The sequence below is a fragment of the Alligator sinensis genome, unplaced genomic scaffold, assembly GCF_000455745.1.
Source record: "Alligator sinensis unplaced genomic scaffold, ASM45574v1 scaffold1802_1, whole genome shotgun sequence".
Classification (NCBI taxonomy): domain Eukaryota; kingdom Metazoa; phylum Chordata; order Crocodylia; family Alligatoridae; genus Alligator; species Alligator sinensis.
Genome location: NW_005843236.1, coordinates 79,067 through 95,148, shown reverse-complemented (window position 1 = coordinate 95,148; position 16,082 = coordinate 79,067). Strand labels below are relative to the sequence as shown.

Genomic DNA, 16,082 nt, shown 5'->3' with positions numbered 1-16,082 from the left:
GGGAGTGCTGGGGGCCCCATGGAGGTGGAAGAACAGAGATCACCAGGTCCAGTGGCATGCAACCTCTGAAAGCCTGTGCCTCTTGATGGCTTTTAGAGGGGCAGCTGCAGGACTGTAATAAGTTTTTTGGAGCCCGTCCCCCTCCCCGGCTAAGTAGAATGGCCTGATGGACCAGATTTGGCCCATGGGGCATATTTTGCCTACCCCTGGGCTAGGGCCTAATAAGACTTAAGGAAATCTGGGTTGATTTGGGGCCTGTTCAGAAGGTCAAGGAGCATGAAGAGGAGATTGGACCAGGGAAGAACCTGGTGGAGAACTATGAGTCTAACAGGGTCTTTTTGTCATTATACAGAAAGATGGTAAATGCAGGAAGTGACATCCCATCAGACCAGGTAAAACCCCAGACCTGAAGAGGGTGTGCTCAGAGGGTATTTTCTGTTGGCTGGACTCTGTTTTGCTGCAGACACCAGCCAAGTGATAGATTATCCCCACTTGCCATCATTAGCAGCAGACACCGTGCATATTGAAGCATAACACTCATCTGTTCTGTAAGCATTAGCTTAGTGTGAAGAGTATTAAAATGATAATAAACATCAAATGGATAGATGAAATTCCATAAAGCAAAATTGTGCTACCCCAATTAGCTCGAGTTACTAGGGTAGAGTCACAAAATACTAGATACAGGTAAAATGTTCAAAATAATTAACAAAAATTCGTCAGAGAAACTGCTAAGGAGATGAAGCTGTGAATGAAAGTTAAAGAAAATTAAACTGTCATTCATTGGAATCTGGCAAAGAAACAAAGTGTAAGAATAAACTGTTGATTTTCAACAGAGCAATACATTAAAAGACAGTGATTTTTAGGTTAATCAAGACTATAAGAAACTCCATAGGAAATATTCCAAAAAGTGAGAATGGAGAACATATAAAAGCACATGGAATTCATAATTGAAAAATACACTGAAGTGAAAAAAAACGTGTTGAAGAAAGCAAGTGGAATGATTTGGAATACTTATGAGTAATATATGAAATTGATTCCCAATTAACTGTAACTATTAAGGAAAATGACTCAAGGAGAAATCCTGGTTGAAGTGAACTCTATACCTTTACCATCTATTTCATTACCATCAACATTTCACACTGGGGCTTCATTTGCAACAGGTTCCTAAAGGCTTTTCTGGACTTCGTGTTTAATATTTGTTAGAAAAATAGATATATGGCCGTATGAAGATCTCTACCTTGCCAGTAAGGGATCACCTACTATCCCCCTTTTCCTTGGGTATTCTCTCTTCATGCTCACCTGCCATGACTTTGATGTTTGAGGATGCACAGCAAGGAAGAGAAAACAAAGGGAGGCAAGATCTTCAGTTATCCATGCTATTAGGGATAGTGGCAGTGATTTTCTTCCCAGGCTCCACTGCCCTTACATACCCTCTACTATTAGCACACCAATACAGGCACAGGCTTGTGACCTCTGTCTGTCTCACCCTTACAGCAAGTGAAATATAGTGACTGATAACACACTAGTTATTCCAATCTCTTGCAGGCAAAAGGGTGACCACTAATGGCCCCTCTCATGTACTTCACTACATTTTTAGGGCTTTATCCCCTTACTCAGGACATCAGTTGCCACTACATCTTTTTATAATGACCCCTATTATTCCTATTTTTATTTCCTCTGTTTGAGTACAGTCTCCCTGGACATTGGTCTCCTTCTTTAACCCTTGGTTGAGTTGATTCAGGCTCAACTCAGTCCTCCCTCAGGGCCAACTAATTACTCAGCCATACACATTGATTCATTCCCATTTACAGTCCATCATTCTTCAGGCATAGCATTATGATTCTTATTACATCCGTTAACAAACCTCTCGACCCCTAGTCAGTCACTTGGCTTTCATTTTACTCACTCTCGGCACCTCGTTTAGTAATCCAATAACTCTTAATTCATTTGTTCCAGGTCCCCTTTTGCCCAGGGTGACCCAGCTTGCATATTAGCTTCTCATTAGTGATTACAATCAAGTCTCTAAGTCTAAAAAGATTAAGTCTATTTGGCCCTTTTTCTAATTGGCTGAACTAAGAAAGAATCCTTTTTCTCCTGGGGTTTCTAGTCCAATAACCTCATTCCTCCTCTTTCCCTTAGGGAGAACCCTGGGGTAAACTTGACTCACTAGCGGCAGCAGCTCCTTTGCCCCCAGCTGAGGATTCCCATGACATCTCTCCATCAAAGTACTCGCTCCCCCTTCACCTTGGTTGTGGGTTTGTCCCCTGGTTATCTTACCAACTCCTTTGGTTAATGCCCATGCCTCCGCATAGCATGCATGAGCTACAGCTCACTTGTGCTTCCCCTCTCTGAGGAACCATCCTGTCGGCAGACCCAGGCTTATGTTCCAGTCCGGACTTAGCAGGCCAGTGGGAGCTAGCCTCAGGGTCCCACATGCATCTGGCACATGGGCAGCCAAGTTTGCTTTGGATGCTGTCAGCATGTTTCTCCCCATTGCTCATGCTCATCGGTAAATACCCTTCTGTGTTTGGCCTGGGGGAGCACTCCTGACCATAACAGGGCCCATGTTTGGTGTCCTGTTACAGATAGATATTTTCTGCCCTATTGGCCTAGATCTGGGGCTGGGACTGGGTCTATCACACCCTCCTTTCCAAGGCAGCATCTCTCTCACTGAATGCCCACACATCTTTTCTTCATGGCTGCCAATGGGGATGCTTCAGGAGTAGGGTTAGAGGGTACAATCATCAATACCTTAGCCCACAGATGTGTTGTCAGAGTAGGTGTAGAGCCCCTGTAGGTGCCAGGACCTAGAACTCAAGTCTTCCATGCTGTAGTTAACAGGCTGTTGGATTAAAGTTAGGAAACTACTTCTGGCAAGTATATACATACCTAGCCAATTCCATATTTGAAAAGTTGTTATAACCCTTCTCAGTCTAATGTTGCTAAATTAAATAAGCCAAGCTTCTTTTATATACTTTTTGAGATGAGGTCTCAATTCCTTTGACCAGCTTAGTGACCTTTCTTTAAATTCACTCCAATTTAAATTAATCTTTTTGAACATTGGTGACCAGAACTGTACATGGTATTCTGAAAGCAGTCTTCCAGTACATTGTCCAGTGTCCTTAGTACCTCTTTCTCTTTACTGCATATATCCTGTTTACTAAACCCTAAAGTTTTTTTTAAAGCCATGTTACACTGGTCATCAAGCAATAGGCTAAATTGCCACTCTTCCTCAGGTGTCTCTAGACTTCACATATACCTGTTCTGGTGCAATGAAAGAACAGGACATACAATAGGAGATCAGTCTGACTAGATCACAATCTTTTCAATGAGTTGAAACTCAAAAAAATAATTCTATATAATGTGGAAAATTTGTCATATTATTAGGAAAAAGTATAAGCATATTCTGTATCCCAGTATCCCGGTCTGCAGGGAGAAAATCAGGAAGGCCAAGGCATGATCTGATATGCAAGAGGCAAGGGACATTAAAAGCCATAAAAAGGGTTTCACAAGTATGTTAGAAACAAAAGCAACCAAAGCAGCTAAAGAAACCATAGGTCTCTTATGGGATGCAAAAGGCAGTTCAAAGAATGTGTGATTCAAAGAAGGCTGAAGTATTTATTTAACCTGGAGAAGAGAAGACTTAAGTGGGATTTAATAGCAGCCTTCAACTACCTGCCGCATAATTACAAGGAGGATGGAGCTAGACTGTTCTCAGTGGTGGTACATAATGAATAAGGAACAATGAAATTGAACAAGGACAAATGCAAAGTCCTCCACATGGACTTAAATAAATGTATATACGAATACAGACTGAAGAATGGTTGGCTGCAGAGCTGCAGAGAAGGACCTGGGTGTTACTGTAGACCAGAAGCTTGCTAATCAATAGAAGTGATTCTTCTGCTGTATTCAGCACTGGTGAGTCCTTACATGGAGGACCATGTCCAGTTTTGGGCTGGGAAGGAGTGGAAGCTGCAGGCCTAGAAAGGAACCCAAGATGCTGGGAGGAAGCCAATGAATGGGGGAAAAGGCTTTTGCAGCAGCATAGTGAATACTCACCTACAGCCAACTTGCTGGTGGCTGTTTCTGACTGGAGGACCTAATTGTGGCTGTAGGTGTGTTTAGGAGGCCCCACAAGGGTGCCTGAGAGAAAGTACCAAAGCTGAAGGCCTAGCCATTGCAGAGGGGCTGAAACGAAGAAAGGGCCATGGGCCCAGAAGTGGGCCCAGGCCAGGAGGACCAGAATCTGAGCTCCAAGAGAGAGAAATGGGCTGAAGCTGAAAGAGGCAGGCCACAGTAAGTAGGCCTGGGCTAGAGGCCTGCAGTCAGAGAAACTAGTGGGCTAAGGCTGAAAGGGCTGAAGTCTATACAAGAAAGTGAATGAGAGAGTGACATCTGCAAGTTATGGGTGTGGTTATGGGGGAAGCTGGAGTCCATGATTAGAGTTATTAGGGGTTAATTAGCACCTATAGGGTCATGTGTGGTGACTGTAGAGTTGCAGTTGTGCTAGCAGGGTGCAAGCAGTTCCAGATGGGCCCGAGAGATGCTTGCAGAGAACAGAGGAGGTTCTGAAAGCTAATGGAGGGTCAACGGACCAAGGGTTGGGTTAAGTTGGTCAGACACTGGTGAGATCACTCCAAGACTCAGGAGCAGCTTCCTAGTTTGTACAGTGTGAACACCAAGTCATTGCAGGTGATGTAGAAAGGCTGATGTACAGAAGACCTAGGGTGCCAGCAGGATTAGGGATTAGGGTGGCCCCTAGAAGGTACCACAGTTACCCCTAGGACCAGTCCTGTCACAGATATCCATACGAATACCCATACCGCACGCAAAGAATATTTGTTGTGATCAAAAATATTAATAGAGATATCAGGGACTGAACTTATTTAATATCTTCAGTGCTGAAAAGCAGGATTCTAGTCATAAAAGTTGTTGAAAATCACACAGAGAGAGTAGAAGTGTTTTAGGACTGATGTAATAGAAAAAGGAGGACTATAGGATTATAAAGTGTACAGGGTTGTAAGGGACAGACAACAAGAACTTATCTTATAAGCTCAGGGTCCATCCCTTAGAAATGACAGAGGATGTGAAAGACTATGCATAGTAGCCAGTCACAACCACCAGTGCGATGCTCTCATGAATAAAGCAAATGGAATCCTAAAATGTATGAGCAGATGTTTTTTCCATTAGAGATAGGAATGCCACTGTTCAAGCCACTATTACAACCTCAACTTGAATAAAGATCTAAAATTTTGGCCACTTATTCCAAAAGGGATTAATTCAGCTGCAGATGATGTAAAGCAGGACTACTCCGATGACCAAAGGAATGGAGAGCCTATCACACCAAAGGAGACTCGAAGAGCTTGGCTTTTTAGCCTAGCATTACTGAGGAGGCTGAGGGGGAACATGATTGCTCACTTAGAATGAACTCCAGAATTAACACCAGGGAGAGAAAATAATTGTTTTTGCCAAAAAAACAGAGAGACAGAAACTCATTACAAATAAACACAAGGTAAAAATGAGAGAGTTCTAGCCAGTAAAAAAATGAGGTTCTGGAGCAGTGGGATAAAAAAAAATTGCACAACTTCTAGGATGGAGCTTCATTGGTGGGGATGTCCAGCCCTAACAATTCATAGGAATTTCAAAGCGGGTCATGTAGGATGATGCAGTGTGGGACTATGTAGAGCTCCCATTCACTGCTTTTTATTTGGGGGAAAGGGTTGGACTCTTGACGCCCCTTGCAATTTCCTTGCCTCCAATCTATTAAGTCAGTCTGTATCTGGGGGCAGAACTGAGCTCTGGAGAAGTGGCCCTAATCAAAAGACACAATCACAATAGTAGGAAACATAATAAGTTTTATTGACAATCTTCAATCTGGTCTGTAAACATTTTATAAATTACGTAACTGCATTAAGATTACAGTTTGTAGTTTTTCAGACAAAAGTCTCAGAGAAAATAATACTGCTCTTCCTTTTTAAACAACCATTAAAAGCTGAAAACAGCATCATATACAGCTATGTATTATACAGGAGGGAAATCAAAGCAATTAACAGTTAAACCAACTGTTGCTCCTCAGGACACTGACAACTTTTTTGGTCTTAGGATCAAACTGGAACTGTTTTGGTCCCTGGAATAAATAGATATAGCCTAGAAAGAAAAATAAATTGAAGGATTAGAAGTCACCCGTTAGATCTTTTTCAAAGATTTTTCTAGAGAACAAAATTAACTTTTGCAGGAAGTACATACTCATGTATTAGAAAGCCTGTTTTTCATAAACCTGTATAAATATTAATAATAGTTCCCTTTAAAATATTTTTTCATTTCAAAGGAGCACATATCTTGTAGTGTAATAAACGTAAATATTTGTTTTATTTACCATCATGCTGGACAGCTGCATCAACCTTTCCAGTCTTTCCAAAGTCACTGATTATTTTTCTTGGATAACCCTCATCCATGGATTGCCTGTTTTCATCATATCTTAATAAAAAAAGAATAGAATAAGGAGTTATGGATAAGCAAGTAACATTTAGAAAGGCCAAACAAGACCTGACACAGAAATGATGCTGTTCTTTAAAATGACTGGACTGCTATTATGTGCCTAGGTTTGCATGTGCATGAGAGATGGGAGAGACAAAAATCTTTGCCCTATTGAAGAGAATGGCAAAATCCCTAATGATGCCAGCATTTCATCTTAAGAATGTGTTGTGGTATGTGTATACGTATATGCAGTCACTCAAAGGGCAGGAAGAGGTAAATGCTGTGTCTATGGTAAACGTGGACCAGAGATTATTTTGTCCTGAACAGTTGCATTTTTTTGCAAGGTTGCCCAAAGGGAATATAACATTGCTAACCTTTATAGAGCTTTGATCATCCCATGCTGTAGCACTACAGTCCTACCCATTGTGTAAAGCAGCAGCCTGTCAGTCTAATTTTAAAAACATATTTGTCTGTGCTATGGTATCATTGGGGTGATATTTTATTTATTAAGAAAAATCCTGATGCATGTATGTGGAAGTGGTATTAGTATCTTGTGATTGCACAAATTGCATTCAATAGAATCCTAACCTGTTTTCTTAAGCTAAGGTACCAATGGGGTACCTTAAAGGGAATCAGTTCAGAACAACATATTGTAGAAAAAGTTAACAGTGCTCTCATGAATTATAAACAATTTTCCACCAAGTAATGTAATGTTTAGACAACATAAATCATAGAAAAATATATGTGGACGGATTCCCAAGAGGTCACTCTGGCCAAGTTTGAGAGTAACAAAAATAAATTTCATGCTATTTCAAGCAGGAATTGCACCTTTGTGGGTTAAACTTGAAGAATTTACTAGAAAATCACCTTTCTAAAGATTCGTGAATCCTAGGGCATGTTGTTGTATCCCAGATATAGAATACTATAAATACTATAAAATGGTTAAAAAAAATCCTATGAAAAATTAGCATTTTTACAAGATTTGGAAATCAATTCCATAAAAAAACTATTTTGAATTATTTCACATAATCATCCTTCAAGCCTCAGTCCACATCTTAAAACTGCTGAATATTAAATCTTACCTCCAGTACTTGTTGGCTACAAAGAAATATGTTTTTCCTGTATTCTTATCACTGAAAGCTGCGTTAATTCTTTTAACAGTCTTTGGAAAGCCCAGCTGATAAATTCTTTTGGGGTAACCCCGGACTACATCAAATCCATTGAGAACCCAGTATTTGTTCTCTGCAAAGAAAAATACAAATCAATGTTTCATCAGCTGCTTCTGATAATACTAATTATAATTTCTAATTGTAATTTCATTGAAATATTTAAAATTTAGATTTGTTTTAATTAACAAATGCCCTTGTTCCTAAAAACAATATCTTTCATAAAAAAATTGTCAGTAAGATTAGCACTTTTCAGATCTTGTGGAAGATGTTGTATTTTATTCAATATTTTTTTCTTTGACCTTGCATAAAAATCATTGCCCAAATTTTCATTAAAATTTTTTGAATCAGAAGTCCCCTCAGTAGTTCTAACTGAACTCTGCAAAAGTAAAAGTTTGACATTTTCAAATTTCTTCACCTTGTTTGACTGAATAATTCCCCTGCAATTCTGGTTTGTTATTCACTTAACAGATAGGGTCTTAGGATCAAAACTCTCTTTTTCTCAAAACCTTTAAGTAATGTTGTAGAAAGTAAATCCTTCCTGAACCTCCAGCCCTTATAGGTCCTTTCCAAAACCTCTGATAGTAATTTAACCAAAAACTGACTATGAGTGTATTAATTCAAAGCTGTTATTGAGCTACTCAAATAAACATTTTCAATTTAGAAAAGGCATTTCTGGTTGAAAGTTATGTTATTTAAATGGAGTTTCATCTAAAGAGAACCAGGATAGATTTTCTTAATTGCATTTTCTGTGAAGTAACCTAATTACAGCAAATTCATATATTCAAAGAATTTTAGATAGTGTTACCTTTAAAAAAAACAACTTGATCTTTTTCAACATTTTCATAAGCAGCTTGAATTCCAGACGGCAGGGTTGGCCAGAACAGAGTGATAAAGTTCATCTGAATCTCTGGTATCTGGCTATGCTTGCGCCAGAAATATCTGATTGAGATATAATTTGCACATTAAAGCAGTTGCACTCTAGCCAGAAATGTAACATAATGAGTCATTTGAGTGCTTCTAGTGGCTGGTCTGTAGGAAGGACACAAGTCTGCTACAACTACTACTTCATTGACCTAATTCTTGAGTGGCTTTTGTGCTGAAGATTAAAGTTTCTCACTGCTGCAGACCTAGAGCACACCAGGTTCATTACAGAGTTGGTAGTCCAGGTTTTTCCTCATACCACATTATTGCAAATTATAAGTTTACCACTGCTCTACTATCAGTTGAAGCCAATGTAATGAGAAATGGTTTTATCGGGGATTGAACTGGTGTCCTGACCTACTTCCACCAGCCCTTATTAGCAGACCAGAAGTATAAGACAGAAAAATTTGGGGTCTTCTGTAATTATGATAATTTTGTTTCTTAAAGGACATTAATATATAACAAATAACTTAATAACTGCAAGCAACATGTAATAAAGTAGAAATATGATGTCTAGAAGTTCAAGTCATAAATTATAATTCAGTTTATACTTCAAATAGATTTCCTCTTCCTTCCTCTTTTGAAAATGGAAGATGGAAGGGTACTATGATGTACCAGGTGTTCAAATTTCACTCACAGGTACTACAAGTAGACTGCTAGTCCAGGATTCACCCACACTGGACTGGCAGATCTGGATTTTAGTTTTCACTGGAAGTGCTTATAATTCCTTACATTTTGAGGAAAGTGACTATTTCCCTCTATTCAGCACTGTTGAAGTCACATCTGGAGTTCTGTGTCTAGTTTTGGGGCCCCTATTACAGAAAGGATGTAGACAAATTGGAGAGAATCCAGCAGAGGGCAACAAAAATTGTTAGGGGGCCGGGGCACATGACTTATGAGTAGAGACTGAGGGAACTGGGCTTATTTAATGTGGAACAGAGAAAACCGAGGTTAGATATCAGGAAAAAAATTCTCCTGAAGAGGCTAGTAAAGCACTGGAACAAATTACCCAGAGAGGTTGGTAGAATCTCTGTCCTTGGAGGTTTTTAAGCCCCAGCTAGACCAAGCCTGGTGCTGGTCCTGCTTTGAGCAGGTGGTTGGACTAAATGACCTCCTGAGGTCCCTTCCAACCATAGTTTTCTATAACTCTATGATTCTATGATACAGTGGTCAGTGGCTATTTCACCACTTGACACAGCCCCTTTGAATCAAAGAATTATGCCACAGTTTAGATAAAAGTTAGGTAACACCAAAGTGCCTGCTCAGAATGCAGGCAACTCTTTGCAAGTGATACAAATTAATTTTTTTGTATTTTTGTTTCCTTCTCAGTACTGCAGTACGATGAACCACCACACAGGCTTGTTGATTTTACCTGCCCTTAAAGAACATCATTTCTCCACGCAGCGTAGCAACAGCATCAAAAGACAAATTAGGGTCACATGTTACTGGAGTTGAGGGTCCAGTTGGTTGAACAGGTTTCAGAGCTTGTCCTACATGAGAATTAAGGAAGAATTTAATATTATGTAAAAATGATCTTGAAAACCAGTGAAAATGGTCTTTAAGGGACAGGCTCTGAATCAGGGTTCTTCCAGGAAATGTCAGGTCTTTTGGTTTTCTAAATCTAGCACAGAGGAAGTTCAGCACCTACAAGGCTGCTATAAGCTGCAGGGATGGGTTTGCAGGAGAACTGGACTTCGGGATCATAGGATCCTGAAGGATGACCCATAGGATCATCACCAACCTCCCTTTTGCTGAAGGTCAGGAAAATTTGGAGTGCTCTTGGAATAGGTTATCTTGGGAAGATATGTAATTTCCTTCACTGAAGTTTTAAGAACAAGTAGACAAACATCTGTCAGATTTCGGTATAGGTACCCTGCGTAGTACACAGGAATGAATTAAATTACTTCAGTAGGTCCCTTCCCTCTCTATTGTCATTACTTTTTCTGGGTGATTGTTAAGTAGTATTCTGTGAAAAATCAATATCAAACCAGGGAATCATCAGATGTTGATTTTCTTACCATAGATGCTTTGAATGCCATTAATGTCATCTTGAGGGAGGTGGAATTTTTTAGGGTCTGTGTAAGCATAAGTTGGGTACATCAGAGCTCCAGGATCAGAAGAATGAGACAAACCCAGGGAATGGCCCAGCTCGTGGGCAGCAACAATGAACAAGCTGTAGCCTGGGAAGTAAAGATAATGTCATTCAAATACATGAGATTCTTTTGAATCTGCGGTGTGGGTGCAGATTCAAATGGGAAACAACTTTGTGACCGACCAAAGAAGCTTTCATTCATTCTGCAAACACTACAGGTAGAGTAGAAAAATAATAGTTATATGAATACATAGACCCAGCAGGGACTAATTACAATCCCCAAGTTCCTCTTATTGCTTCTCCTACTGCCATCTTCTATAACACACCATAGTACATCTTTAATTTATGCAAGGGGTTAATTGGGACTAATTCCTATGAAAAGAATTGTGGTCCATTAACTTCATTTGATTTATTTATGCCAAAATGTTGGAGAGGAAAATTGCAATAATGGCCAAAGACACTAGTCAGTTTTAGACCCTGCAGTTCAAAGACATACAGAAAACATAAAACCCCTTCAGGTTGCCAAAGAAAGTAACTTTTCTCAGTGCCAGTTTCTTTAAGTGTTTATAAAAAACACTAGAGAAAAAAACCCAGCATGAATCCCATATAACTGCATCTTCTTGAAGAACCGCCTCCTTCAAAGGAATCTATTGAAGGAGGGAGAAGGAAACTCCCTGATACTCTACTCCCATACGGTAATACCTAAAGTCAATGGAACAACTCATTAAGGAAAATACTATTTCACCTGAACAAACGAAGTCAGCAAGGCAAATCTTACCTGTGTTATATTTTGCCCAAGTTTCCTCCTCATCAAAGTGAACATCTCCACCAATCCGGAGGCCAGGCTGAAAAGCATGTGCTAGTATCCCATTAGGTCCATCAAAGGGAGAATTGTCCCCATGAGCTAAAAAAAGAAGTATTTATTTAATTAATATTCTCAGTTGCTTCTATAATTGAGGATGGCTTATGATTACTTGATAATTGCCTAAATATGACATTGTAATCTCGTGGATTATGTCTCACCCCTATATTGAAAAGAGAGCATTATATCTGCTTCTCCATCCTCAATCCTTCTGAATGTCATTGGGGACACATTACTCCAGACTTCAAATGCTTGTTTGATAGCTTCATCCACATCAGCTGGTCTCATGTCAGGTGTGTAGTTTATAATCCTTTAGGATAAAGCAAACATTAGTCTATGAACATTGGCACTTGCAAGTTATTATTGGCAATATGTTGCTGTAGTAAAAATCTTTCATATTTACTGCCAAAAAGCCCTTCCATGCATGCTTTAGTAATAGAAGAAGTAGCTTGACTTTCAAATCCTGAGCACTTAATCTCCTCTTAACTTTCAGTAAGGCAGTCTCCTTCCTTAGAGTACCAAGATGCTTTTCTTGGTGCTGAATTCCAGAAAGGAGAGCCTAGTTTTGGGTGTTTAGGCCCACATATTTGCAAGTTTGGGCCTTAATATGTTGCTCCACAAATTGCTTAGAGAACTGTTACCTGTATGTCAAGTTATTTGTTGGCCACTTTGGATGCCCTTCTGTTAGAACGTAGTCGCCCATGTCAGGCACACCACATCTGGGCTTCTTCATCATCTCTATAGTCTCATCATTTAACTTCCCAGTCACTTTCAGTCCAAAAAATGACTGCATTTCCTTGAGTGTTTCAGATACAGCCTCAATCTTCTTTCCCCGAAAATGAGGCTGCGCATCTGTTTTCAGACTATAGAATTTTTTTAGGTAATCCTGCCAAAAAGCAAGAGCAATAGTTGAGGGCATGAGTGGTTATGAAAGATCATAGTTTCACCTCAGCCTGGCAGCCATAATGCTAGCATGGCTCTAACACACCAACTTCTGTAGCTGACAGCATCCAAGGCAGAGCATCCCATCTGGCCACTTCTGACTCCCAAACCTGACGGTACCCATGGATTGACTAGAGGCAGCCATTGGCAGGAGGCTGGAATAGAGCTCATGCTCATGCCTCCAGAGCAGAATAGGATACCTTAACTGCCCTGCCAGCACATTGCACATTGTTTCAAACATCCAAACAATTCTGACTTAAATCCCGCTTGTTTGGGGCCTGTGCTTCCAGGATTAACTACTTTTTTAAAGAGATAGTTAACTATGCTAGTCTGAAGTCAGTCCGGAGGCAGAATAGATTTACACCTTATAGACTAATTAATCAGGGGTCTGTAGCATAAGTTGTCATTTACAGCAGCCTCTGATTAAATAAGCCTCCTGCTTATGAAAGCTTATGCTGTACATCTCTGATTTATTTAGTCTAAAAGGTGCAAATCTACTCTGCCTTCTGCCTGCTTTCTTAATGACTTAGTTAAACGACCAGGGGAAATTTCGGATGGGCATCTTCTTGATATCTATGTTTCTTCCCCACCAAAGAAAGATTTTGCCAAAAAGTCCCAAAAAATAAAAAATTCAAATTCCTCCCTAAGTTTCAGTTGGATTTTTATTAATTGTGATAGACTCCTGCAGCTCTTATTTTGGCTCCATTAGTGTTAGGAACTAGCCCATGTTAATAAAGCATCTCTGAAACCCAGTACAGCCAGTGGATGCCTCTGGATGGTGAGAATTTTGGAAAATTAGGCTATCAGTTTTGGCAAATAAATACAGATATAGGATCTGATGTTATTTATTTATGTCTCTCTGAAATTGTGTTCCTAGTAAATAGGTGTGATCACATCTCAGCAAGATATAAAAAAGATTTATAGCTGTAAGTGGGTTTCGGGTTGGAGTTTTTTTTGGTGGAGGGTGTGTTACATTAATTATCTGATTAACTATAATTAGCTTGATTTTAAATGAGTGAGCAGTCCTGTGGAAATCACTGAGACTACTCAGGTCACTGACTTAAGGTTTGATACTAATTTGAGTGCCTTGCTGAATATATGGAAGCAAAGAAATCTGATTGAAAGAGAACACCAATGCATTTTCCTGTTATATTTTCACTTCATTTTGCTGCATCTGGCACTAGGAATTGTAATTAAAAAAAACTGAAGAAAATCTTTTTTTTTTTTTGCTAAATAATGTTATTGAAGTTAGAATAAAGGAACAGAAGAAAAGTGTTTCTTTTAAACCCCCAAAACTCGATACCTCTTAACTATCCTGATTTATTTAAAAAAGAAAGGAAAAGAGGTGCAATATGACATTTATTAAATCTCTTTTACAAAATGTATTCATTCTGAGATAGAGAACTTAGAAGCCATAGCAAGTATTTACCTCTGCAAACCTTGTTGTGTCATCTTCTGGAGTCACAGGAGCACTAGAGGAGAATGTCACGCATGCTAGCAGCAAAAATGGAAGGCTCTTCTTTCTTATGGTCATTTCTATGCTTCTGTTTACTGCTTGCTTCCAAACTACTGCACACATCTCTCAAGTAGCTCTCTTTTTATAGCAAATGTGTACATCAGCTGGAGCCTGACTCATGGTGTCAAACATCCTTTTAGTACCCAAAAAGTAATGATGCATATAATTTCATCATCAAAATATTCTGCAATATGACTTACCTAACACGGTTTCCAGCCCTCTCCCCTTTTGCAATCTTTTAATGATTTAATACAGAAGGAAGAGATTTACAAATAAAAGAAAGATTACTGTGATTTCATATTCTTTTCTTTCCCAATTTACTCTATTTCACATCCAAGTTTTGACACAGTTTTAGAAAATAAAATAAAAACATGTACAGTAACATAAATGACTAAAAACTAAACAAACACAGCAGGAACTCACGTGCTTGCTTATCTTTAATGTGGTAAACAGGCTTTGTGACTTTAACACACAGATTCCCAAAGCTTTCCTGTGTTCTCAAAGGCTCTGGTTTTGAGGCAGAGATCCTCATTTGTGCTGTGCTTGCACACTTCTTGCCACAAATCGAGGCTTTGGTCTGAGTAATAGTTGTGTAACAACTGTACATGGCTGGAGGCTGAAGGATCAGGAGACCCATGCTCTAACCACCCAAGGATGTTTGAATCAGCACCTCAGCCATACACAGTAGACGGATACAGTATTGCCTAATACTCTCAATAACTATTAGGGCAAATTTCAGGCAAACATCTTTAGCTCCAGTTCCAGGATAGATCCCCAGACCGATGCTGGAGGAACACCACCAGGAACTTCTACTCATGTTTTGACATAACTTATTGTTAGGGACATACCAAATTTGTCATTTCACGATTTTCATGGGAAAGCAAAATTGGTAGGTCTCCCGTGAAAAAATGCAGTTCCTCCCAAACAATGTGGTCCCTGACAAAAAGCATGGGGACTCTCAAAAAGCACAAAAGCAGCAATCAAGGTGGGGAAAAAAAGAGTGTTGCAAAAACAGAAAATGATGGGAAGCCCTGGAGTCCTGAAGCATGGGGGAGGCAGAAGGGGAGAGAGGGGTGGCGAATTTTCACTTCAGAGCGTGGCAGATCACCCACGCCTGTGATTGGACGAGGGGCCCCAGAAGCCCTGCCCCTTCCCAGAGATTGACAGATGGCTATCTGGCCCCAGAAGTTATGCCCCTCCTCAGAGACTGATACACAGCCGTATGTCTATCTCTGGGGAAGGACGGGACTTCTGGGGTCCCTCAGCCAATCAGAGGTGTGTGTGTGTGGGGTGGGGCTGTTGCACTCCTCCATGAAAACGGGTACCAGCATTGTGTTTGGACCACAAAATCAGGGGGACAGCCACCCCAAATCCCCTGAATTACTTTTCTCCAGTAAATCCCTTATCTTATCATATAATGATAATAACTAAACACTTCTTTATATTCATTTTAGTTGTTTTTAACTGTTATCCAGATTGTACTTTGATCAATAAAAGCTTGTATGATTATACACATTCTTGTATCCATACATTATTGAGTCATATAGAATCAAACAAATTCATGAGAAACACGACACAGGTTTCCCTCGATTTATACTGTATATGCATTCCTGGAGAAAGGCGCATAAATCAAATTCATATAAAGAGAACCCAGTTTACAATGGAACAGATAGGGATACATTCCCACAGCGGTGAGGGAGGAAAGGTGTAAGGCTGGGACCAGGGGCAGGGCACGGCGCAGCCTGTCTGTAACTCCTGGGGTTGCAGCTGTCAGCAAATTGGCAGGAACTGTGAGTGGGTGTGGGGTGCGGGGCAGCTTCAGGGGGCTACAGCAAATTTTGGGGTGGCAGCAGCCCCCCTCCCAGCACCGCCACCTCATTCCTGCAAGCAAGGCTGGGGCCGGCAGTGGCACCGGGCTCTTCCTGGCACTCAAGGTGGGTGGTGGCGGCAGCGCTGGGAGTGGGCCTGCTGTCACCCCAAAATTCGCTGTAACCCCCCCAACCTGCCTGCTGGTGGCCCAGTGATGCCAGTAGCCCAAGCCTGCAGTGATAGCATGCTGTTCTCCCACACAATCTGGGGGCCCGCTCACCCCCAGGAAGAGCG

At 40.4% G+C, this 16,082-nt stretch overlaps 1 protein-coding gene across 1 annotated transcript; it reads right to left on the bottom strand.

Moving 5' to 3' along the window:
* Positions 1 to 5,838: 5,838 nt before the first annotated feature.
* LOC102387149 (neutrophil collagenase) lies at positions 5,839 to 14,023 on the bottom strand. Its single transcript, XM_006038055.3, has 10 exons — positions 13,893 to 14,023; positions 12,163 to 12,407; positions 11,683 to 11,831; positions 11,438 to 11,563; positions 10,586 to 10,747; positions 9,940 to 10,057; positions 8,452 to 8,585; positions 7,560 to 7,719; positions 6,377 to 6,477; positions 5,839 to 6,147 (listed from the first exon to the last, which is right to left on the bottom strand). The coding sequence occupies exons 1-10, from the start codon at positions 13,995 to 13,997 to the stop codon at positions 6,047 to 6,049; spliced, it is 1,401 nt and encodes a 466-aa protein (XP_006038117.1). The 5' UTR covers positions 13,998 to 14,023; the 3' UTR covers positions 5,839 to 6,046.
* Positions 14,024 to 16,082: the final 2,059 nt, after the last annotated feature.